The sequence below is a fragment of the Limulus polyphemus genome, unplaced genomic scaffold, assembly GCF_000517525.1.
Source record: "Limulus polyphemus unplaced genomic scaffold, Limulus_polyphemus-2.1.2 Scaffold2470, whole genome shotgun sequence".
Lineage (NCBI taxonomy): Eukaryota > Metazoa > Arthropoda > Merostomata > Xiphosura > Limulidae > Limulus > Limulus polyphemus.
The window spans coordinates 3607-31503 of record NW_013668080.1 but is presented as its reverse complement, the minus strand read 5'-3'; the positions used below and the strand labels follow the sequence as shown (position 1 = coordinate 31503).

The window sequence follows — 27897 nt, the reverse complement described above, 5'->3', positions numbered from 1 at the left end:
ATGCAACGAATTGATCAAGAATCAGAAAAAGAAGAAATATTTGTTTCCATATCTGGACCTCGAGTTGTAGATCCTACAAAAGAAAATACGTACTTCGTGTACCTGGAAACTTGTAACCATTCTTTGTTTCGACATGTACAATTTAATGTAAGTTGAAGTTTTATTTAACTTCTCACTGTAAAATAAGACATGCTTTTTATAGTACGTTTTAGATTGTAAATGTATAAAATAATTTGTATAGTAAATTTGGTAAAGATGTCATAATTTCTCAAAAATGTTTTTAGAGAATAATGTAGAAACAATTACTCGCTACTGACTGACAAATATATAGTACTCTGGAGTTTGAAGAACTGAGGTTCATTAGGAAATACGCTAATGTATGTAAAACTTATGGATTCTCTTATAAAGGGCATATTTTGTGATCTTGACAGTTTTATACGGTTAATGTGATCATATCATTCTTTACTTTATATCACTAAGTATTAAACTTATGTTTTATCCCGCTGAGGCGTGGAATTGTTATTATATACAGAGGTTGACCACATTCTATCAAACGATTTTGGAGCCTCACCACGTCGCTACATTCCATAGCCCTGATGCGAAGTTTCTTTTCCAAAAGACTGTTTCTTAAGGTGACCATATTCACAAAGCAAATCCTCCACCCGAGATTCTTACCTGTAGCTAATCTGTTACATTGCTTATCAGGTCTGGGTTACCTCTGCAGGTCTATTCTGGATTATCTTGGTGCCCACGGTTGTTCTGTATTCCTTTTATTTCCAGTGCTATTATGTATGAGGGTTAGCCAAATCTTGGAAATTTTAAATTCACGGTATGAATACATCTTTATGATCTGAGAGTATGAATATTTTGCGTTGGACAACAGTGACAACAGTAGTTTCAGAAGAGACCGTGTGAAAAATTAAAAAAGCAAATCACAGAAAAATAATTACATTCACGTTATTTGAAGCCTCCAAAGAAGCACAATAGATAAATTACACGAGCACTATTTTTCTAAATGACACTAATGTTTCAAATCAGTTGTATCTAATTTCTTAAGCCAATTTAAATACACTTCACATGTAGGAACTGTAACAAGCCCTGGTGGTATAAGTTCACTGATATAGAAGATTGAATAAAAGACTTTCTATTAAAAAATGCAGGTGAGATGCTGGGTCAAGGATTGAAGTTTTACATCAAACTGAGATATGTAGAAGGGTCCAATACATGTTCAAGGACATTGAAAATTCATAGAGTCGAGCATTAGTAAAGCAGAATTATTGACTGAAACAAAAACCAGAGACCTTCACTGTTGCGTTAATAGGATTAGGACACGATACACTCGAGCCAAATAACATTGTATCTTTTTTTTTTCTCTCATGAATTTTGTGTGAGGAACTGTAACAGTGTCAGTTCAAGATATAGTTTAAAAGATCTATTTACAAAGAAGTTTCTGATACAAATTAGCCAACAGCTAGAGGACTCCGAAATCATAATTCCAAATAGTGTAATATTTTCTAGCTGTTCTTTGTTTTCAAGGCACAAAATGAGAGAGAAAGCTGACTCCAATTTAACACATATTTTCATAACAGATTCTTGAATTCTCATCAATTGATATATTGCCATGAATGTCACGTCATTTATCGTTCTCGACGTTTTCCACGAAACAACCACTTTTTCAATTGCCTTGAATAAGAAAAAATAGTTTAATAAATATTCCAACGGTGTATATATATATATATACATAGAATATATACATATGTTTATCAGTCATTTGCTGAAAATGTTATTAACTTTATATATTTTGCCAAGTGGAAGAAATTAGCAAGACATAGAAACATTTTAAAATTTTCAAGCATGAAGTGACAGTATTGTTCAACGTAGTTATAAAAATTATTAGATTATTTTACTTGAATATTTTTCTCTGTGCGTATGTCATTAATAATTATTAAATTACTATGAATAATTATAGGATTTCTGGAAATATAGTATACAGTGAAAGTCTACCATTGCGACTATACCACACTCATTTAAAGTTTCTTAATTAAGCTCAAAGCTCATCAGAATTATCTATCTAGTCATTAACAAGTCGCTGTAATAAAATAATACAGTAATGAATCATATATATATATATAGATTGTATTTGAATTCTAGATCATATGGAGTGTGAATACCTCTGATTTCAAGTTGCCAATATTTTGGGGCTCACAACTGACGATTCCAGAACTCCAAATGAAAGGAAATGCCTTCTACAAGATCACTGTCTCAGGTACCTTTATTTTTGAAGGACTTTTAATAGAAAACATAAAGTAAAATTTAATCATTTTTAGGAAAAAAGTATGTTTCAGAGTATAAAAAATATTTCTGTGCAAGACATCCAAGTCATGCTTATCAGCTAAAATTATTTGCCATGCAATTTAATTGGCAAGGTACATATACTTTGAAATATGTAGTGAGAAAATGGATATGGGACAAATACATATATATTTAGGTCATTATGGCTAAATGCTAGATATGGGTTATTATGTAAGGATGAGCAGACTGATCGTTTGGACTAGTGGGATCAGTTCAGTGAAAGAAGGTAGCTTTTTGGGATGGATGGTTTATATTTAAATAAAATAGAGACTGGCTTGTTTGCTACGGCTATTAACTCAGCAGTAAGGGAAGTTTTAAACTAGAACTAGATAGAGGTGAGGGCCAGGATAAACTAAATGCGAAAAGAATAAGAGGCAGTAATAAGTTTAGCATGTGAAGTGAGTATAGAAGTAGTTATAAGGGTAGGCTTAATTGTTACTATTGTAATGCTAGAAGTATCTATATGATTATAATGGTACTGTCTGTTGAATGTCCATGTAACTACTTCGCATGGTATGGGTAGATATTCACTAAAATTGGTATGGAGGTTCATTAGATCCATGCGGGGGCACATAAAAACTTGTGGTTTCACATTTTGTGTTTTGCAGTTTTATGGGCGTTTTTTTTTTACAGTTACATATAAGGAAAGCAACTATTCATGTCCTAAGATAACTTCTCACTAATCATGAATTTACATAACATCCGTCCAGGGAACGGATACTCCAGCTCGAAAGACATAAAATAGATGGCTTCAGAGCACTGGTTGGAATAAAAGATTTGGATATAATGGGAATAACTGAAACATGGATGAACGTAGATGATTTTGATGACAGAAATTTCTTTGAAATACAGGGTTGCAGGCTATTTAATATGAATAGAGTACTAAAGAGGGGAGAGAAGTGGCTCTATATGCAAAATGTGGGTTACATCCTGTTGAAGTTGAGAATATCAAAGATTACAGCAAGGAGATTGAATCCATTTGGGTTTCTATTAGTGGATATAAAGGGAAAAGTCTTTTAGTGGGAATTTGTTACAGAACACCAAACTGTATTGATGAAATTAATGAGAAACTTTACAATGAGATTAAGATTTCAGCTGTTAATGAAGTCATAATTATGGGTGATTTTAATTTCAGGCATATAGATTGGGAAATGCTAGAGTCAAACCGTGATGGAGAAAGGTTTTCGGAAACTGTTTGAGATGTCTTTCTTCACCACTTAGTCAAGGAACCTACTAGAAACAACGCATTTTAGATTTATTGTTAACTTCAAATATAGAAATGATCAAGAGCGTGGAAATTGGGTGCAAGTGATCATTTCTCTATTAGATTCAATGTTTTGTTGCATATGGAGATAAGGAATAATGATATTTTTATTACAACTTTAAAAAAAACAAATTTTGAAGGGATGCAACAAGAATTATCTGTTGTTTTTGAAAATCTGATAAAAGATGCTTTGCAAAGACATTTAACAAAGTTTAGAATTTTATTGGATAGTCAACATGGTTTTACTAAGGGAAAATCTTGCCTTACAAAGCTTTTGACATTCTTTGAAATATATTGCAAAAGAGGTTTAATTATAATAAATGCAAGATAATGCATGTGGGTTATCATAATTTGAATTATAGGTATCATTTGGATAAGAATAACCTTAATAGTGTCATGAAAGAAAGGGATCTTGGTGTAATAGTTAATCAGTCTCTAAAGCCATCCAAGCAGTGTACTGTTGCTAGTGGTAGGGCAAATAGTATTTTAGGTTGTATCTAAAGAAATATTGAAAACAAGTCTAAACAGATTATAATTTCATTGTACAGGTCACTGGTTAGGCTACATTTGGAATATTGTGTTCAGTCTTGGGCTCCTTACCTTAGGAAAGACATTGAATTGCTGGAAAGGGTTCAGAGAAGGGTTACTAGAATGGTGCATGGGATGGAGGAGATGTTATATGAGAGGAGGTTGAAATCTCTTTTTTTTTCTTTTCAAAAAAACAAGAGTTAGAGGGATCTGATGGAGGTGTTTAAGATTGTAAAGGGAATTGATAGTGTTGACGCATCATCTTTTTTTCATACTTAACAGTGAGAATAGTAGGATTTGGGGACAGAAGTATAAATTTTGGCAAGGTAGGAGTCATATTCAGCAAATACAGTTATATTTTTCTAATAGTGTGGTTGGCCTTTGGAAAGAGTTGCCTTCGTATGTTGTGGCAGAAATAAATTTAGGTGAGTTTAAGATAAAGCTTGATAACTATATGAATGATAAGGGCTGGCTTTAACCTTTTTTAAAATTTATTTATTGTTTGTTTTAGTTTAGTTTAGAGGATGGAACAGTCGAGATGGACCAGTAGGTCCCATGTTGTCCCAAAACATTATGCTATATATATATATATATATATATATTATATGATACACACGAGTTCGATACAAGGGGCAACCAAAATTAATAGGAACAAAAAGTAATTTATTAAAAGAGACTTTTTTTCACATAAAAATTCAACATGCGAAAGCTATAACAATACTTGGAAAATATGGTATGGGTAGAGTAGCTTGAGAACTAGTTCAAGTCTGAGCACTGAAAATATTATTACAGACTGTTCAGAAAATAATTTTAGAAGAATAATCCTCAGTTAGACTAGACTGTATTAGTTTAACTCTATTTTATTATTAGACTCCTTAGATTTAAGGATTTTTTTCTTTGATTTTTTGTTGTTAAATACCAGGTCACAAAATGGGTTATTTGTTCTCTTTCCACTGCAGGGGCATTGAGACCAAATTTTTAGCATCATAAGTGTCCAATCTTACTTCTGAGTGTATTACAGTTAAGAAACTAATGTATTGTTCTAATTCATAAGCAAAAGATTGCAGAATGCATATTTTATGCAGTATAACCCCCCCCCCCTTAACACACACTCAAGAATGTTAGCAACAGACTTAAAATTTGTTACTGTTGTTTCTTATTAATTGACGAAATTGTTCGAGTTCCCTAGTATTTTAGAAGGGTGTTGTATATAAATCTATACAAATAGTTTCAGGTTTAGTTACCTTAAGTAAATTATTTTGCTGTAAAAAATTATAATCTAATAACCCAATTCGTTGGTTAATTAACGTAACTAAAAACACAATAGTATAAACTTTGTTTACTGAAAACTAATCACGAACAGGGATTGAACTACAATTTTTCGAAATAAGGTTTTATAGCTTTTTCAGCTTTTATTGTATGAATATACACATTATATTACACTTGACTTAAGCTTAATTTAGAAACATTCTTAGAAATTTCTAATATAAGACAAGTAGCACATAAAAAACACAAACTGAGTTAAAATATTTATATTTTTAATTACAAATAAGGGCATCTTGAAGAACAAAACTTTTGAAACTAAATAAATCTGAGAAGGTCCATAGAAATAAAGAAGTTCTATAAATTAGATAGTGTGATCACGACCAACATTATTCATTGTTGTTGAAGCTATTTAGATTTTTTTGCCATATTATTTCGAATTGTTAGAGGTAAGAAAGAAACAGAATTTACCATTATTTTACAGTTTTCTTTTTTGTCTGAACTAACTACAATGAGATTTGTACATTTTTTTAACAGTAATATATTTTTTTTCTATAATAAGCCAAACAGTACCGTTCTTCGTGTGGAAACAAATTGTAGATAAAATAAGAAATACCAAACAAGTTATTTTATATTCTATAATTCGAAATCTTCTCCGGATGTCTCAGTTACGAGAGTTAAAGTTGATTAATTTATTTGTCTCTGAAATCTTACACTTTTTCTGAGAAGTTTTGTCTCAGAACGTTCTTCAAGCCGATACTTCATTTCGATAAAAGAACTAATTGAAAATATCTTTAGTACAATAACTAAAACTTTTCTTATCACTTTTTCTGTATAATATTATCTCGACATAATTACACTAAAATTCTTTCAGTTGTCTTTCAAGGTTTCTTGTGTAAAAAAGTTCCATTCAGTAATATTCATTTCAAACATATTCCACAAAATTTTCTAGGTTTCAGGCCTAATAAACGTAATTAATTTAATATATTTACAGCATTTTCTTTAACAAGTGCTTTCCTGATGGCTTATAACACTAAAAATCGGGTTTCGATACCCGTGATGAACACAGCACAAGTACCTCTTTTTGTAGCCTTGTGCTTAATAACAAATTCTTTTACTAGCAACGTGTAAAATTGAATATTTGACTATTTATCATTACGTTGAAAAGTTATTAAATATACATTACGTGAAACTGCTTTTCAGTAAAGAAATGTAACTGTAATTCTTTAATTTCAATAAATCTTTAAACCACAACTAAAAAGCTTGCAATTGCTTGTTTTAATGTTTACATTTTATAGAATATTTTCATTAGTAATGAGTTGTAAGTTTCTTGTTATACTTATTACTATTCTGATTATTGTTCATTTTAGAAAAGTGAGTGTAGTTGTAAAAATGCTTTTTATTGAAAAGTTAAATGATGAAGAATGTACTAAGATCAACATAACCTTCATAAAAACATGATTGCATGTTATTTTAGTAGTTACATGAACTATGTTTCTTTTATTTTACAGTTTTGGGAAATTATCCGGGCCTTCTTTCGACTAATGCATCTATAACTGTGAAAACAACAACAGCACCACTTATGGCATTTGTTCCATCCTTATATCAAGTTTATTTCAACCAAACCTTCTGTATAGATGGTTCATTATCTGCTGATTTGGGACGACAACAAGGAGAAATGAAATTCTTATGGATCTGTTCAAAAAACAATAGTAATGGATGTTATGTTCGTGACAGGGGCGGTGGTGGGTACACTCGGCTAGAACAATGGCTGCAAGAAACTACAGCGCCATCTATATGTATTCCGGGTGGATCATTAAACCCTGGACTGTAAGTAGTTCTTGGTTTAATAATGTCTTTATTGTCTTATCTGCAATTATTACTGTATGTAATATACGTAAATTAAAATTATTCAACATTAAGTTATATTCGTTAAAGTAATATATGATGCCTTTCTTATACTATGCTCAAACCAACAATTACTTAAACAATCCGTTGTCTTGATTATAATGATTAAGTACTTGTAACGATTTCAAATTCTACTTTCTACTTTATAAAATGTTAATGGTAATTTAATACGTTAGTTTAGTGGATTAAAGACTGCAATTTTAGAAGTTATCAGTAAATACTGAAAGAAGTCTCTCTGAAAATCGAATATACAGAGATCACACGTTCGTGATATATAAACATTCAAACTTCTTTGAAAGTTGTCATACAAACAAAAAATTAAATAGGCATCAGAACACACGAGTTTATTTCCTAGTTGTCCACTGTTGCATAGAACTAATGTGTAGTTGAAACTGTATTACTGTTATTGCTAACCAATAAATTTCAAAAGAGTGTTACTTATAAAAGGTTTTACAAAAAAAAAAAGGTTGAATGGAAAAAACAGTTTGCTCTGGAATTATGGTAGTTATATTTATAGTACAGCAAGAATTATCTGTTTATTTTTTTGCGAAAGGTTGTTTACGAAAATGATTAATAATTAATATTAACTTCAAAACAGAGCAACCAGGCTACTGAAAGTGAAACTTATAATCTGTATAGCTAATTGAACATATTTTTCTTACTTATAAAGAGTAGTATGCCTTGCTTCATATTTAACGATATCTTCTACCGTAAGCCTAATAATATCTCAAGAGGTTATATCAGTTTTGGTGGCTTAAGTAGTACAGAGGTTAAACTAATAGTTCAAAATGATCGCTTTTATCAACGAATAGTGGGATTGACCGTAACATTATAACGCCCCCATGCCTGAAAGGGTGAGCATGTTTGGTGTGACGGGGATTCGAATCCGCGACCCTCAGATTGCGAGTCGAGCTCCCTAACCACCTGGCTATGCCGGGCCTTGTGTTTAGAAGTGCTCTTTGCTTAAATTCTGTGAGCTTATATTTGGAAACGTCTGTTAATACGGTCTGGTTTGATCTGATCGTTGAAATACTCGACTCGCAATCTCAGGGTTCCGAGATCGAAATACGTCGCAAATATGCTTGCCCTTTGAATCAAAGGACGTTGTAATGTGTCGTTCATAAAGAATAGGCCAAGAGTTGGCTGTTAGTAGTTTTGAATAGCTTTCTATAAGTTTAAAAATACAGACGGCTAAAGCGGATGGGAATCGAGTAGTTTTTCTGAATTTCAAACAAAAACAAACGACAAATCTAGCAACAAGTCATAAAATGTTCAAGAAAAAGTGATGGGGGTGAGATTTTGTAAAAAACATGATATAAACTTAATTTGAATTCTAAGTGACCGAAATGTATTGTTACTGTCTGTTAATTTTTTAGGACAATGTATTTAATTTTTTTACTAAAACAATGAATATTCCACTTATAATTTATCAATTAAAGATTTCATTGTGTTGCCACCACTTTTTTAGTGTTGGACTTTTGTCGTGGGTACAAAGGTTTAATTATTTAATACATATATATATATATGTGTGTGTGTGTGTTTTTAGGTTATTTATCGAATAACTACAGTGGGAATGGAAGAATTATTAAATAAAAATGGCGATTTCTTTCCTATTAGTTACAGTTTCACGCTGATAGTATCCAAAGACGTTCGGAAGGACAACCAAACATGCGTCGTAAAACTTAAGGAAAACCAAGATGATACGGAGATAATCATCCAAAGTATTACTAAACCCAGTCGAATCAAGGTTTTAAACGGTTTTGTTCGCACCAATTCCAAAACACGTTTCGCTTGGTCTTTAATTCCCAAAAAAGGTAAATGTTTTCATAGTTTATATCGAAAGATTACCCTCACTACCACTGAGATGCTAACAACAAATATGACTAATCAAATATTTTCCATGATAGGCAAATATACGCAAAAAATATGGTTAATTTTACACAATCAAAAATAAAAAATACAACAAATTTATTACAAATTAAGACATTTATAACAAAACATAAATTATGACTCACTAAATAAACATATAGATATATATTTCTTAAATTTTAATTAAATCCAAGCTACATCACTTGTAGTTTTTTAATAGCCTTTTCTAAGAAACTTTTTTAAGTATTACTTTGTAGAATTAATAGCAACAAAAATACAAATTATACCCAGTAACGATAACTGAAGAATGAGTGTCGTGTCCAAGTAATGACATAACTTACTCTAGTAATCAAATTTTTGTATTAATATTAATCGCCTAAATTAATCAGGACTAATTAGTAGCCTATTCATTAAGACCACAGCATTGAACATGATAATAAATATTGTATATATACTTATTTCTTATAACATAAATTTTCAATGGTTATATCTCATTTTGTATCACATAGTGCAAGCCTTTGTTCGAGTTACGAACTTATACAATGTGGGGTGGATGCTATGATAAATAACACAAAAAACCTAATTTTCACATAATTTATTTATAACATAGCATATTATTACAGTATTCATTATTGCCTCACCAAAGGTTTTGTACAGGCCTTAAGAACTCAATATGCATATATATTTTTTAAATATGGCACAATCTATGCAATGGTGAGAGTTATTTTGTAGGAAGAGGTAGCGGAAAAAAATAGTGGCCGTATAAAATGCTTTCTGTCACCCGCTTCCAGATCCAGTTCTTCATGTCCCTCCACAGTGTTTCACGAGGTTAATTATTTGGCGGTCATTGGTCGAAAAAGTGTCTTACTACCCGAAAATGAAAGGTCACGGGTCAAAGTAGGATATGTGTATAACTTAAGAAACGGCTCTTCATATCAGCCTTAAGATAGATGTTGGAGTAGAAACTTCAGTTGACTTTATGTAGTATTGCAATAGTGGCGCATTTTTGTCATTGCATTCCTTCACAGAGAGTGTTATTACACTCTCTGAGATATATAAGATATTTGTGTGTTCTCCCTAACACTGTGTTTAGGTTTTTTATAGAAAAGTTAATTGATTGTTGTTTTTGGTGTAAGGACGAGGCGCCAACTATGAATGTAGTTAATGTTAACTTAAGCCAAAGACCTTAAATGCTCAATAACAATAATAATGAAGGTGGATGGGTTCTAAACCCCTATTAGCATGCCTCTTATTCCAAACTATCATCCTATTAGGTTTGTTCGAGATTTGCCCAGCGACCTAGGGGTTGTTAGATAATGGACAAACAGACAGACACATATTTTTGTGCTTTATATACTTTTTCGTTTTTGGTATAAAGACGTGGCGCCATCTATGAATGTAGTTCATGTTAACTTATGCCAAAGACAATAAATGCTCAATAACAGCAATATGCAACAAAGCATACCTCAGCCGTGATGAGTAAAATGTGGTGTCCTGTTAAAGTGCTAAACTACAAAGGCATATACCAGTGACAAAACCGTCCACGCGTCCTAGCTAAATTACAATATACAATATAATAAAGAATGATCTCTGTCTGGAAATGAAGTCAATAGAGTATGAGTTCACCAGGATAAGGATTCTCAGATTCAACCGTTACATGCCTCAATATTGGGTATATTGATTAAGTAGCTATACTCTGCACCTATTGATTTCTGAGCACCTAGACCATTGAAGAAAGTACTGGTAAACCACTGTCATTGTTTATCACTTGAATAACGGGATATAAGCAGGGAAATGTGGAGTACTTTGGACATGGCAGTCTTAGAACAGAGTCTTTAGCAATGGAAACCACACTGCAGATCTATTGTCTAGACGTATCATCGTCAGATAGAGCATAACCAGATATGGCATCAAAGATAATAACTCTCTTTATAATTATCTTTTTAAATTATAACACTGCATCTTTAAATAGAAAAATATTATATTGTACTTTCTTAAATCATTTTTTCAGGTCCTCCTTATATCCTCACTTTTTCGGAGTATAGAATGACCAATTTCTTTGGTTTCACATCTATGCCTCTTCACGCTTCCTTTAAAAATTATAGAAGACATGAGCAAACAAAATGTTTTACTATTAAGGGCCAGCACGATTTATCAGATAAAGATCTATGTGTGGAAGTGTTACATCGGAGTATTCCTAAGATTGGAGTTTTAAAGGTAAGAAGCTAAAGACTATCTTTTAAATAAATAATTAAGGGAAGCAAAGAAATTAAAAGATAGTTATATTGTTTCACCTCCAACCAATTTGAGTTCATTAAAAATGAGCTAAGTTTACAACTGATGTAATTTTATTAGTACAACCCAATAATGAAACTGTCTAACGTATGCTTGAAACATTTTGGCACTTGAATGAGCTTTTAATAATTTCTTTTTATGTTCATCGATATACTTTGAACAAGTATACATTTGGAAATAATGGGTACAAGTATAAATATATGATGCCTTACAAATTTGGTTCAAGACACACGTGAAAACAGTATAGTTGATTTATAATATTAAAGCTTGTTTTCTTTGTAGTTTTGGTAAGTTGTGGTGATTGGATATCAATCGCTATAATTGTTATTTAAAAAAATGATATAATCCAAAATAACAAATCATTCATTGTTTCTATAGACTAAGTACTAAATTGTTCTACATTTCGATTGTTAATTTACAGCCATCTTCGAGAAAGTCATGGAAAATACTGTATATTGTGGCCATTACCTGGCTTTGATCTTTTCTTAGTTAAAAAACAAAACACTTTTACTTTATTAGGATTTGAATTAACTGAGTATACGAATGGCTTTGAGAGACACAGCCAATGTCGCTGGCATATTTGAGGGTTGACCATAATATCTGTTATATTAAAGTTAAAAGCCTCTCTTATTTTCTGATTTTTCACTCCAGTTCCATTTTCCCAGTAGGGCTTTTCTGATAATCCATCATAGTACTCGCACACGGAGCATGTATCAGTGAGAAATCGCAACTGTGGATATATATATAATCCTTCCATACTCAAATTACTAAATTACTGTACACCAAACAACAAGGGATAAAGTCTACAGTACCATAATACTCACTATATTTTCAAGGTATCCGTTCTCATTTAATTTAAGAAAACAGCAACAAAATCAACAAAGCCATATAATAAACTTTGCGGTCCTTATTTGACAAATCATAAGTTGAGATATACATACATATATATATATATATATATATTTGTTTTCCTATTTATTTGTTCAGTTTTTATATGTTCATAGGATGGACACAAAATCTATAAGTATAACCATATCCCTGATAACTATAATTTTTCCAAGAATTAAAACCACAATCTCAAATTTATAAAATGTAATCCTTACTTTGGCCTATAAATAAGTGTATAACGCTGCCAAAGTAAGGATTAAACTTTATAAATTTACGAGGTTTTTTGAAGTCTTGTTTCATCACTTTCTGTTGCAGGATTCCTAGTTCATTTTAAAATTAATAATTTTTAATACTCCTGTCTGCTTACTTTTTATGTTATACCTACTTTACCTTTAGTAGCTGTCGCGTGTATATCCATCAATATTTAGCGCCATCTGTTGCGTTGAATTGGGTTGAAAAAATATTTAAGTATGTGCATGAATTGTTTACCATTTATAAAAATTCTGTATGTATTTATGGAAATATCAAAAAAGAATACCCACGGACCAGTCAATTAGGCTGGAGAAATCTTGTAGCGGTAGTCCGATTCGTTTAGGGGCTAGCCCAGCTGACATGATCAGGTAGGTAGGAAGTAGACTAAAAAGTTGCTGTTTTTGAAATTTTTGAATTGTTATATCAGAAATGTGTGCGATGTTTTTAGCATATTATTATTATATATGCACATAATGTATCGAAACGATGCTTTGAATGGTCGGTTTTTCGCTTAGGAATTCAATAGGGTGGTTTTTGGCGCGTGAATTATTTGGAATCCTTGTCGATCCCTACTATTAAGTACTACTTTATTTAATATATGTATAGTGGTGGAAAAGTTATTGCATCACCGAATGTTTCCAGATTTTTGCTGGATCCTGTAGTGTTTACGAGATTGTGCAATGTAGAATGGTCAGAACTAGTGTAAAATAGTTATGGACATTTATTGGTGTAAGCTGACTCATATTTCAATCATCGATACATATGTATGTGTCTTTATTAGCAAAACTACTTTGACAAACGTATTCAAATAAATGACCAACAAATAGTTGGCAAATACGAAAATGTTTTCTGAGTTACAAAACCTAAATTTCAAAATAACACCATTCATGATTAAAAATAGTCACAGATTAGAGCTTGCTTCACTTCCATGGTACTTCTCGTTTTTTTACCGTGCACTTTGTTAGCCGTTACTTTCCATTAGTTTTTGATAGGGTTGAGATCTCGGCTGTTGCCTGATTAGCATAGTGTCTCAATCATTATCCTTCATTTTAAGCAGTGAATAAAACCTCGGATGTCTTTTCAGAACACCTAGAGTGAAATGTTTTCTTTATTGTACGTCTACTGTATAGAGTGCATGAGTATTACCAACCTTTTCAGCCCTATGGTATGGAGTAGAGCAATCTTAGCATCTGCACTGGTCAGCTTCACCAACGGGTTTCCATAGAATTGGCTTTAACCGCAACTCGAAGATCTCTTTGGACTTGTAGGCACTAACGGTGTCTTTTACAAAATGCAGACATCTCAAACCCTGGCCATGCATATAGTTTCATATCACTTGCAGATTCTTCACAAATACATTCAAACACATGATCCAATTGTATAAGATTTTGAGTGATATTGTATACACTTGATTTTTAATCTTCGTAAAGATATTTTTCTTAACAAATGTTTCACAAATGGTCATTATAAATACCTAAGTGCTTTTAGATATTAAGACAGCAAAATAAATATTCAAATGTCAACAGGCTTTTGGTATTACGAATAATAAATTTATATTTTAATTACGTTTTTATTCCAGTAGATGATCTTGTCTTTCCAGATGTGACTTCTAAGCATGGGACACATGAATATTGTTTAAACTGTCTTTTTTTCGTTCTGTTTCATCAGAATAAATTCACTATCACTTAACTTTCAGTTCTAAATTGATTTGTTGCACAAGTATTCTATCTTACTTTGAACGCTCGATATTTTGATAAATAATGAATTTTTGGTAAAACACAGGTTTCACCAGAATCTGGTCTTGCTTTCGTTACACAATTCACACTGGATGCTACTCAAGGCTGGTGCATGGAAGCTGATAATCATCCACTTAGTTACAGATTTGTTTACCGGATTCCAAACACCCAAGATAAGATAACCATAGCAACAGTGAGAGGTCACATTCCACGTTTAAATAACGTGAGAATGCCTTGTGGTAAATTTTACTTAATTTCTTTTATGTATTATAGAGGAAGTTTATGTTTTGCATTTTCTGTAATCATAGTAAATTACCATTTATGAAATAAATACAACACCCAAATCCCTTTTTATTCACATTACTGTCAAAACCTTTAACTTGCTTTAAAGCCGCTTCACCGTTATCGTTCTGTCTTATCGTTCTCTAAAAAACTTTATTTATAATTAAACTAGATTTTGACTTTCTGTGACCACTTTAATGGTTGATGAAATCATAATGTGAATTAGTTTTAAAATCTTATTTTATATTTCAAATTAAAAATTTTAACTTGTGTGACAAATAAAATATAAAACATTTCTTCATTTCGCTTAAGAAAGTGGAAGTGTCTTTGTTGATAAGAAATTCTTCACTTATTGGCGTTTTGTGTTAACATATATCGTGCAGATAACCCGTTACTGAGTCAGTTAGACATTGATATACATCAATACCTCTTCCGCATTGGTGTTTGAATGATTACCAATAATTGGTTTGGCAAGAATATCCTTTGGTCTTGAGCTAAGTAGTTTTACGGTCACAAATCTCATGTGAAGATGTAGAGACATGTCATACTTTGTCTTCACCGTTTTACTTAATAGAAGTGTCCAAGTAAGTATATATCAAATACATCCTGGTAGAAACAACCATGCCCTACTAATTTTATACTGGTTGAATTTCTTAGTTTAAATTATATTTCCAAACCTGTATGCACAGAACTGAAATCAGTCGTCTTTCTTGACTAAAGCGTCAGCTAAATTTCAAAAATCGTACGCTGTAAGATGGTTTAAAGTGCCTTTGTCCATTGTGAAACTTGGATTTATTGAAGTCAAAGCTCAGATCCATTCCTTATGAATCGTGTGCTGAACGGCTACTGCACTTAACTTAAGGAAATCAGTGTATCGAAGAATGCGATTCCTGTCATAAAATAGAGATTTGCAAAAATGGCTTTCCTAAATTAGCAGTTTTTGAAATGTTATTTCCTTTCATGTTTTAAATGCACAAAAATATAGATAATTATTTCTTTTTTGAAGGTAATTAACTTTTAGAAGATGAACGTAGTTCTTCCACAAATTAAATATCATTCTAACTGCAATCCTAACCAGCATTTATTTTAACAATTTGCTCCACAAGTTGTATAATAAAAAAAGCAACTTACACAATGGCGAAATATTCTATTTAATTCATATAGTCCTATAGAACATCTTGTTATACAACTCACTATATGATTGTAAATGTGTTTCTGTTTAAAACAGGACAAAATACGAAAGAAATACTGCTAGTTACTGTTTACGTATGCGATTGGAATAAACTTTGTACTGACTTATCAACTTCAGTAACCATAGAATGCCCAGAAAATAACACAATTAGTGGAATAACCGATGTAACAAATGAACTTCAAGTAGAAATGAACAAACGTGAGTATTCTCAATATCGTATCTTCTTAACAAAGTATGCTTATTTTTCAGTGTGTTTGATAGATCATATTTATGCTCAGTATCAATGGAAATGTTATTATTATACATTTTTTTAATACAGCTTTATGAAACTAGCAGTAACTGCTGTATCTTCATATTATAAGTTATGTAATGTTAATGGTATTTTTCATCTCCATTGGATACGATCTTTACGAAATAGTTACTTTTTATCAACACTTAGAAAATGAAAATCATAAAACTACTCATCGGTATTCGCTACGTATGTTTGCAAATAACATGAAATTTTACAGTAAAATCAATACAATTTATCGACATGAGCTTTAAATGTGGTTTAAAAGGACGGGTCAAACAACCCAAGCATCAGCTTATTTTGAATACTGAACGGAGGTTGGGGGGAGTACAGTATCTTTGTCGGGTTCTTTGAACTGAACGATTTAAAAGGCTGTTACGAACCCAAACTACAAGTGAGCTTGTACACCGGCTTTTTATCCGAAACCCATTTCTTTTTGGACAATTAATATCTTCGCAGTTTCATTAGTTATTTAATTCTTAGGTTATTATTTTCTCCATAGCTTTCTGACACTTAACGAATAGCACTAAAATATGAGAAACACAACTAAAAGAAGAAAGGTATCAATATGTTTTATATGCATTTTCATAACCAGGTAACTTTCAACGTAGCTTGGCTCTGGCAAGCATTATTATGAAGACGTTGGAATGGGGACATCATCTTTCCAGTTTGGATTTGTCAAAATGGCAACCTTACTTATTGTGCTCTAAGGCGGTTATAATTACACTTGAATATTACAGCAGAAGGTAAACTTTTATTATGGTTCTAAAGTTTCCCTTGATATCGCAGATTTGCTCATTTTTCTATGAAGTAATTTTGAAGGTTTAGTAATGTCATTTTAATACAAAGTTATCTAAATCATTGTATTTGTTTGTTTCAAATTAAGCTACACAATAAATTACATGTGCTCTGCCCATCACGGGTATCGAAACCCACTTCCTAGCGTTTTAAGTCCGCAGACATACCGCTGCGCCACTGTGGAAGGCTCTAGTTATTTAAGTTCATTTAAACATTTTAATTTTTTTTTAGCTTTAAGATTCTTTGTGATAATTCTTGGTATATAATTTTGTTTAACCATTTACAGACTGTTAGTGAGGGGATTGTTGTATCTCTTGATTTATTCTTCTTCTCGAAGTAAAAATCCATAACGTAGTAAGAACTCCCTAAATTATATTTAGTCTTGGTTTTCAAAAAACATATAATTTGATTTATTCTTTTAGTTATGTTTTACGTTGTAAAATATCCAAAATTTTGTTCAATGACACTATTTGGATAAATAAAGAAAATATTATAAGTATATCCTTTTTTTTTAGAAAAAAAAGGGAAAAACAGATTTTATGTATACAAGATGAGTTTGATATATATTTATATTCATAAACATATTTTTTTGTCTATTGGAGCAAATACCAATTCTCTCAATAAATCGTAAAACAAAACATTGTAAAAACAACGTAATATTTACTGATGACTTAAGACCTGACCTATCAAAATGGCGTAAGATTAGGAAAAGTAACGATATACTTGGTCGAGATAAATTTATATCTAATAAATGAATTATATTTTAATGAATGATAGACTCTTTTATTCATTTAGTTGTTTCAATGAATTTGACAAAGATATTCAACAAATAACGATTTGAGACACCCCAATATTTCTGAGAAAAATATTGTTGAAATAGAGTTAGAAATATTATTCTTACTTAAATTTTGAATTTTATTTACACGACAACTAAAGGCGCTCACCAGGTTGAATTGATTAGAACTCAAGTGAGCCATCTGAAGTGTTTCAATAAACACTGATCGTGTTGAGAACACTTTGGACATTATTTTACATGTGACTTTTTACCAGTCTATCTGCCAGTTCCTATCTGTTAAATAACAGTGTATCACACCAAATTGATTTCGTGGACTTCATGCTGTTTGTTTACAACAACATTGGTCTGAGCATAAATGGGTGTAACAATTTTGTGTGGCTTACAACTTATCAAAGTGCCTAGCGGCATTCGGTGAAACAATTGTTTATATCTTTGTCTTATTATTTATGCCCCTGGTGGCTCAGCGGTAAGTGTCTTCGGGCTTATAGCGCTAGAAATAAGATTTCGATATTCGCAGGAGTCAGAACATAGATAGCCTATTGCGTAAGTTTCTGCTTAGCAGCGAAAAACAAACAAAAAGAAACGTAAATTACTATTTGGTTCATATATAAACATACTTGTACCTGCCAGTGGTAATTTCCTAGATAAAATTATATCGTAAAGTTTAATATTGGCTGATATAGAAGAATATTGTCAGCTTTAACTTGCCCGTATCCTAATTATTTTGTTTCTTTATATTATTTTCTCACCACATTTCAATAAAAAGTATAAATACTTTTGACGTATAATATTCTTGTCACTTTTTTCCCTCTATGTTTTAGAATAAGCCCGTTATGGGCTGTTATGTTTCTCTGGATGCACAATGATGTAATATATGTTAATTAAGTAAACAAATGATTATGTATGAACTACTAGAAATATTTATTTGTTACGAAACGCCCCTCTCTTGAGCACAATAACATGGAGAAAAAGTAGACGCATATCTATCTTAGCTACTTATTAACCTAGAGACTGAATTTTTTTCTTTAAAATGTTGAACATTTTGTAGCCTTTTCAGAGTACCGTATCTTGTAAAGGAAGCGTTTGATGTTTTGAGAGACGTAATGAATATATTTCCGAGTGAAGCTATGCCAGATAGAATAAAGGCAGCGTTACATCGCCTGATTGTTGTAATGATTGAGTTACTAGAAGAAAAACAGTGTCGCAGAATGTCACCATTTGTAGGTAAGTAATGTTTAGTGAACAAATAGTTGTTATAGTTTGGTTCGTTGTTCCTTCAAACATTGCTTCTGAAAATGTATTCAGAAAGTACTTTAGTAAGGTATTGTGTTTCTTAAAATATGTTTGACGTTTGATTTTTTAGTATTGACACGATGACTTCTTTAGAGCTATGTTGAACATCCTATATCTTCTTTAGTAATCCGTTTGAAATCATTACATGGTTTTCCCTTACTGGATGGAACCTTAGAATGTTTGAAATGCAACTAGACAAATGATCTAAACAACGCAGCGTTACGTGGATGAAGGATTTAGATTAAACACACACACGTTTTGTTTGTAGATTACTTCAATCTAAATAACACACAATACATTTTTTGAGTTCACTGGTTTTCATATTGAAATTATACAAAGGAACTGAAAAGATTAGTGTATAAATAAAATTTCATTTGAAACGCAAGTAGGAAATATTTTTCGAAATTTTATAGAGATATTACTTAAATGTTTTTTAATTGTTTCTACAACGTACAAAAACAATCTGTTTCATTAAACTTTTGTTTGTTTTGTTGTTAAGCACAAAGCTACACAATGGGTTATTTTTGAGTCATAAAACTAAACAAAAACTCAGTGTTACAAATGGGGTACGGTAAAAACAATAAATTATAAATATAATAAAGGTAGAGAAAGATCTAATATGATCTAAAGGTATTTTTACCTTTTACGAAATCTCATTCTTTGTCTCGTTCTAATGAATATTTGTATTTTTCTCCAAAAATAAAATCATTTTCGCCCACAAGCAATTTACTCTTTTATTTGATTTAGTTGTTGTTGTTGTTTTTTCAGGGAAAAGCTACACAATGGGCTATCTATTCACCTCGCGAAATCGATCCCGTATTTTACCATTCAAAATCTAGAATTTTACAGGTGACCCACTGGGGGACTATTTAGTTTGTTTTTAATTATGCACAAAGCTACACAAAGGCTATCTGTGCTCTGCCCACCACGGGTATCGAAACCCGGTTTCTAGCGTTGTAAGTCTACAGACATACCGCTGTGCCACTGGGGGACTATTTAGTTTAACTCCGTCTACTTCATCTTGTTTTTAAAATTGAATTACGTTACAAAATTACAACTATATCGTTGCTGTTACAGCCACTACACCCCTTCCATTCCGATGCACTTTAGTATTTATCTTGTACTTTTAACCTTTATAATCTAATTCATTAAGGTTTGTTTGTTTGTAGTTAAGCACAAAGCTACACAAAGGGCTATCTGTGCTCTGCCCACCACGGGTATCGAAACCCGGATTCTAGCGTTGTAAGTCCGTAGACATACCGCTGGGCCACTGGTGAGCTATTCATTAAGGAATGAGTATTATTTATATCAACATGTTATTTCTTCCTGTTTCAAAAGTTTTTTTTTTATTTTCATTTATGATTATTTCTTGTTTGTTTGTTTGTTTTTAATTATGCACAAAGCTACACAAGGGCTATCTGTGCTCTGCCCACCACGGGTATCGAAACCCGGTTTCTAGCGTTGTAAGTCCGCAGACATGCTGCTGTGCCACTGGGGGGGATTATTTCTTAATACAGCATATATTTTGTTTAACGGAAAAAATATACGTACTAAAATACTATCTCAGTGTATTGTGAAACTTGTTTTTGTTGTAGTAAGTTATATATTAACATAAATTGCTGAGAAAATAAAGATACGATATGTAAAAAGGTATTCAAATTATTGATAAAGCTTTTAATTTGAAAAATACAACCAACAATTTGTGCCCTAAGAAAACACGGACTTTATAAACGTATTAAGTCGTCAAGAAATTATTGTCGCTTTTTTTAGATGAAAAAAAAACCGAACAACTTATATATCAAAACAAAACATTTTTTTAAATGAAATAGTCTTCATTCTTATCGATGATGCTTTTCCATCTTCCAATCAGGTTGTCAATGCCCTGATTAAAGAAATCACTTGGCTTTGAAGCAAAAAACATGTCCTCTTTAACACTTTCCACATTTGCATACGTTTTCCCGTTAAGATAGTGTTGCAGCGAACGAAAAAGATGGTAATCTGATGGTGCCATATCTGAAGAATATGGTGGCTTCCCAACCCAACTCCATAATCTTGTATTGCATCAAATGTGCCACATGTGAATGTGCATTGTCGTGGAGAAGAAAAAGAACACCTTTCTGATTGACGAGTGAAGGGCGTTTCTGATGATGGGCTTGATTTAAACGTTCCAGTTGCTGACAATAGATCTCTACATTGACAGTTCGCTGTGGATCGAGGAGTTCTAAATGAATTACTCCTTTGATGTCCCACCAAATGCAAAGGATCACTTTCTGCAGATGGAGTCCAGGTTTTGGGGTCGGAATTAGTTTTTGTTTAGGACTGAGCCATTGTTTTTGGCATTTAATATTCGCATAGAGAATTCATTTTTCATCACCGGTGACAATTCTGTCCAAAAATGGCTCACGCGCATTACGCGCCAGAAGAAACGAAGCAACGTTCACACGTTGGAAACGGTGGTCATCGGAGAGTTCGTGAGGCACCCAAGCACCTTCTTTATGAAGCTTTCCCATAATCCTTAGATGTTTACGTATTGTTTCATGAGAAACATGCGATTTCAAGGCCATTTCACGAGTGCGTTGCCTTGGATTAGACTCAACAAGCGTCTTCAGAGCAATCAATATCAATTCCAACATGTCGGCTCCTGCCATTACAGTTTTTAAGGCTAAAGTCACCTGAACGAAATTTGCTGAACCAGCGAACGTTCAAAACATTTTCATAAACTTCTTTGATATTCTTTGTGTCTACAGAGGCGTTGTTTCCTTTCTTGTATTCAAACAGCATTACATGCCGAATATGTGTCTCGTCATATGTCATCACTATAAGGGATTAGAGTATATTAAACTGTACATATTATATAGGCTACACTAACGTGACGTTTTGATGTACGTTTTTTGTGAGGGTGGTTAATGAAAGGGTTCCAAAACGCGACATTAATTTCTTGACGAACTAATATAATACTTGTTCCCATTCATATCCCTCAATGGTACAGCGGTAAGTCTAGTTACGTTAAAAACCAAGTTTCGAGACCCATGGTGGGCACCGCACAGATAGCCAGCTGTGTGTAGCTTTATGCTTAACCAGAAACAAACATATACTCACTTTGACAAGTATACTTGTTCAGATACTTTCATCAAGCTTCTTTAAACAACAAAACATTTTTTTCACAATAATGCATGTTTTTAAGGTACCACAATAAGGTACTTAATATACTTATTAATGTTTTTCTTATTTACTAGAAAAATATGGAATTATACACATCTTGCGAGGTTTATTTCTAAAAAGTGTAGGTGCATATGTAGAAAAACAATCATTATATCAATAACGTTTTCTTATTAACAGTCTGAAATACAGGTTATTTTTTATGTAACTTAAGTTAACTTAAGTTTGAAGCTAATGACATGAAATGAATACTTAAGTGATACTATAAAAATAATGGCATGTTATTGGATATATGTCACAAAGAAACAACAGATGTATAAACTAGTCACATTTCGATTTTCTCAATAATATTACATAATCCTAAAGTAATTTTCAGAAAGTTGTTTCATAAACACTGAAGATAATTGACATTTTAGATAGTAATTTTATGCATTCAGTTTAAATGAAAATAATAATATTGATATTTACTTGATTTATTGAACTGATTATATGAAAAAAGCAAAAACAAATAACACAAAAATATTAGAAAGTGAATAAATACAGGCCCGTCGGAGTTCACTCAGGCTCTTTGAAAGAAATAGTTGCGTTAGAAAAAGTCACAGATAATAAAATTTGAAATAAAACCTTTGCGAAGACAGCTGTAAACCAATTTGAGAAAGTTATGTAGGTTTTAACTTTTTCTTTATATTAAGTTATTTCCTCTTGATCGAATAAAAACACTTGTTGTCTTAAATATGTTTACTCCATAATCTGCGGGTCGCGGGTTCAAATCCCCGTCACACCAAGCATGCTCGCCCTTTCATCCATGGGGCGTTATAATGTGACGGTCAATCCCACTATTCGTTGGTAAAAAAGGAAGCCCATGAGTTGGCGGTGGGTAGTGATGACTAGCTGCCTTCCCCCTAGTTTTACACTGCTAAATTTGGAACGGCTAGCGCAGATAGCCCTCGTGTAGCTTTGCGCGAAATTCAAAACAAACAAAAAATACTCCATAATTTAATGTGTGAAAACAGTGTGAAAGTTCTAATTTTTTTTCCCCTAAAGATTTTTGGCAGGTCTGGGCTGGTACCGGTCTCTTACTTCGTCCTGGTGATACTGACTGCTATTCTTTATCAAAAACGGAGGTAAGTTCAGCTTCTGCATTTGGGTTTTGTACAATGATTTTCTTTTTAAATATGTGATGATTTAATATAATTTATTTTCCTTTTTTTTGCAAATATGAATACGAAAATTTTAATTAAATTGTTATTTGAGTGCTTAATGCCATGGAAATAAACAAACGATTGCATTATGTTTTAAATATTGCGCACTTTGTATTAAATCAAAATATTTTCGTCTTGTAAAAGATTCCATGTTTCGTTTGTTTGTTGTTAAGCGCAAAGTTACACAATGGGCTATTTGTAATGTGCCAACAAGGGGGCCAGGGGGTATCGAAACCCGGTTTTTAACGTTATAGCCCTCTAGACGTACCGCTGTGTCACTAGGGGAAGGAACATTTTGTAATTTAAATATGTTTGTTATAATAACTCAAACATTACTTAAACTATATGTGTTACGAATATTTTGTTAATTCTTTATAATAAATTGCATTAGAATGTATTATGTTGGAGTTTTAGTTTTATATTAGTTGTCTGACGTAAAAAACACAATCGAGTATCTGTGTTATTCCCCCTTGGAGAGATAACATATCCTCTATTTTCCTATTGAGTCATCGGGGTCATTTCATTTAAATAAATGTAATATTTTGTGGCAGACATCTTTATGTCATCAATCTATTTTTTATATTACACCCATGCTTGACCTGCACTTCTTTTAGAAACATCTTAGCTTCGAATACTTCCATTTTAATGCTTGTATGTTAAATTAACTAGACGCCCATTTTAACAGACAGTTAGTCAGAGTAAAGGTTGTAGCCATATTATGTTATTGTAATTGAAAATATAATCGGAAGGTTTTGTTTCATTTCTCAATATTTCGTGTGGCCTTGTTATCTTGTGTATTAATATTATCTTGTTTTCATGTTTGTGTTAAAAGAAAAGCTAAAGTCACGGAGCATCTGTTATTCGTGACCTCTGGTGGAATGTGTGAAAATAATAAATTGGGAATTTGGGAAATTAAATAGATGAAAATGTTTTCATTATTTCGTAAAGGGCAAAGCCGATTAAGAAATGGATCTTGAAGTGATTCATCTAAGATGTTATTATAATTGCATGGCTTATTTTTGTCACTGCCTTTACGTAAGTGTCACATATGTGAGAATTACTTTCATTATTATTGAGAAAAAACAAGCACACACTTATTAAAAATATTTGACGTGGAATATAATTTCGCTTTTACAACACTGGCATAAAACTTTTTATTGATCTCAATTAATTGATTTTTCTCAAACTTTAAGAAATTTGATATATTTTTATCATGAAAATACGTTTAAAAATTGCAGATAAAAATTCTGCTAATGGCTTATGAGTTGCTGAAGAAAGAAATGGCCTCGCACAAGAGATATAACCAGCTAGAAAACACACGAGACAGCAGTGAAGCACTTTTCAAATTAATGCTGACCAGTGTGGACAATGATTACTCTTCTACAATGGAGCTGTTAACGGCCACAAAAAACACATTTATTTATGCCACTTACGTTTATACCTCAGCCTTGAACAATGACCTTTTCAGTATTACCATCATGAAAGATGTAAGGCTTGCTTATTATGTGGTAAGTTGTTTTATATGCAAAAGAAGTAAGCATATAAAATAATAATTTTAACTTTTTATTAAAATGACAAGACATAATTCCTTTTGGAACTGTTAATCATCTTGTGAAATTTGGACTATGATTTAAGACAATGTATCTTAAAATATTCTGTTAACAAAAATCATACTGATTAGTTTTTTTAACATAAAATATTCAATTAAATTCGTAGCTTTGATATTTCAGAAGACTGGATTAAAAACTGACATAAATTCGTGGCTATGTGGAAATGAAGAGACATGTCACTTTCATAGATTTAATGTTTTTATATGCATCCATTCACCTTCTACATTCCTGGAAAATAGTGACTTAAAGAAGGCATCACTTGAATTACCGCTGAGTCATGTTGTTCATCTCATGATGTGGACTTTTGACAGTAATTTAGAAAGTGAGCTCAACAATAAAAGTGTTACAATATTGTTACCAAATATGGCTAGTATAGAGGAAGAGGACAAATTACAGGTTAGTTTCACGTTTTTAGAACAAAACATTATACTACTCAGTCTCAGACTATTCAGTTTTAGATTTGTAAATGTGATACTCACACCTTAAAAATAAAAATAAATTGAAAGAGCGCCCCCCCCAAAAAAAACCACCAATAGTTCGAATGTCCTGTTGAATTTTGTCATTCTTGTCTTGCCATGCCCATCTAACAGAGACATACCAGTTTAAAAGAAAAGGGGGGATGGCACCTAGAGAGAAAGAAGCTTTTCTCAATAACCCCCTGCATTTCTTCATAATTGTTTAAGATGTACTTCCTAAATGGCTTTGATGTTAGCCAAATCAGAAGATACACTATATCTGACCCATAAATTGTCTGAAAAAATTCTACTTTGCTGGCTTAAACTTTAAATTATTCATTGACATGCTCTCTTTATGTAGTTAAATGTGGTTGAAACCGTGTAGGCACGACAAACTGAAACGTGCCAGTAACAGATATATATTTGATATAATTTTAACTGCAGAATGCCTGATGTGAGCTTCATCACCTTCATGGAAATGGGTGTCAACTCATTAATGGTGAATGACCTTACTCGAAATTCACACAATTCATTTCGTGTATTCAAAGCAGCCTCAGCATACATTCACACATTTCCATTCCCTCATGAGACAAATGCCTGGATAAATCAGAGGGCTGCTACTGCTTTCAACAACAAGTTTTAATTGGCAATAGCAAATTGGACGCAAGACGCAAGTGCTTAACCACACAGGAGTCCTCTGAACTTTCCAGGTATCTGTCTTTATGATGTAGTAGAAATGCGTGAATGTGTGTTATGGCATACAGTCTACACAGAATGCTGTGTCTCTTTCTTCTGTTTTACAGCATATAGTGATATGAGCATATGGTTTCTCACGGTGTATTATCCCGTCCTTCAACAAATAACCTTATTGTTCTGGTCATGCAGAATATAGCAGAGCCTTGCAATCTGAGGGTCGCGGATTCGAATCACCAAACATGCTTGTCCCATCAGCCGTGGGAGCATTATAAATGTGATGGTTAATCCCACTATTCGATTTGAGTAGAGTAAGAGTTGGCTGTGGGTAATGTTGACTAGATGCCTTTATTCTTGTCTATCACTTCAAAATTAAGGATGACAAAGGCAAGTTTGTCCAAAATTCAAAAGTAACAAATCAACATCTTATTATATTTAATATCTTAAAACTTATTTCTATTGTTGAACATAACTTTGCCTGTCATTAAGGCACGTTTGGTTGAAGGACATTTATATGAAAATAATGTAGTTTCATAATCATGAAAAATAATCTTAGGTTTTAGAATTGGATATGAAAGAAAAGACTTCAATATATCATTCACACAAAAGTAATCTCCATTTAATTCAAAAATAACAACTTAAAATCAGGTAATAGTAAATAAAATTCTACATTTACTAATTAATAGAAATAAAACCTTCAGGTATTAAATGTGTTAAATGAAAGCTTTACTTATTTGATGTATGAAATAATAATGTGTTGAAGCGTTTACCACTGAATAGTATCTATGAATCACTCCATGTGAGCATTGAGGACAATCTGAAACTTTCGTCAAGAGCTTATGAAGTCAAACATTTCATAACTACTTATATACTCGTCGCATTGTTTTATGTAATATACATAATGAAATAAGTTTAAACGCTATTGTGAACCACAACTATGTTAATTCTAATAATCAGTAGACCAGGCTTTGTCTAATGATTAGCATGCGGGTGACATATCGAAGGATATCTAGCTCAACATGGAATAATCTCCCCCCTTTCATATGTTTGTGCATTGTAAATTGTCAGTAGCTCCCTTTATTTGGGTCGAAAAGCTATACAAAGTCCTTGTAGCGGCGGGTCCTTTTGAATGGCTATATTTCCTCTAGTCAATATATTAAAATGAGAAACGGCTACATCTGAAACCTAGAGGCCGATGACGTGGTCATTTAGCCCATTTTTCGCGTAAAGGATCTTTCATGCTGAAAATTCTAGTTACATCTATATAAAATATACATAAAATTAAGAGTTTATACATATTTATACAGATATGTTTTTCATAACAGCCTTATATACCTTTCATCGTTATGTTATTGTTCTTCGTTTTTGATGATATGTGGCAGTCTCCAAAACGTATATTTTTGTGCAAAATTATATTACGTAGAATTAAGGGCCGAAAGCACCGTATCAGAAAGGGTTCTTAGTGCAGAATGATCATGAAAGCTCTTCGTATTTGCCTTTTACACATAATCGAAAACATTAATCAATAATTGTTATTAATAACGTACTAATTTTGTATCTCTTGTATTAGAAACTATGTCATAAATACATTATGGCGAAAGCGAAAGCTTTTATTTGGATGTAGAATTGATTTAACGTGTTTAACATGACCTTATCTGCATTTTTTTAGTGTGTAACCTGGAACAAAAACCTTTGGGAAGCAACGCCATGTCTTAACGTTAAATTGGTTCAGGGAAGTTTTGAATGCAAGTGTCACATAAAGAAATACATAGG

General features: G+C 32.2%; 1 protein-coding gene across 1 annotated transcript; it reads left to right on the top strand.

Moving 5' to 3' along the window:
* LOC111087679 lies at positions 1 to 27897 on the top strand (the record flags this gene model as incomplete). Its single annotated transcript, XM_022395157.1, has 13 exons — positions 1 to 147; positions 2152 to 2266; positions 6919 to 7237; positions 8933 to 9129; positions 11196 to 11401; positions 14402 to 14594; positions 15866 to 16027; positions 16714 to 16864; positions 18761 to 18936; positions 23209 to 23288; positions 24605 to 24874; positions 25097 to 25372; positions 27794 to 27897. Coding segments are annotated over exons 1-13 (2396 nt in total), but the record flags the coding sequence as incomplete, so codon positions are not given.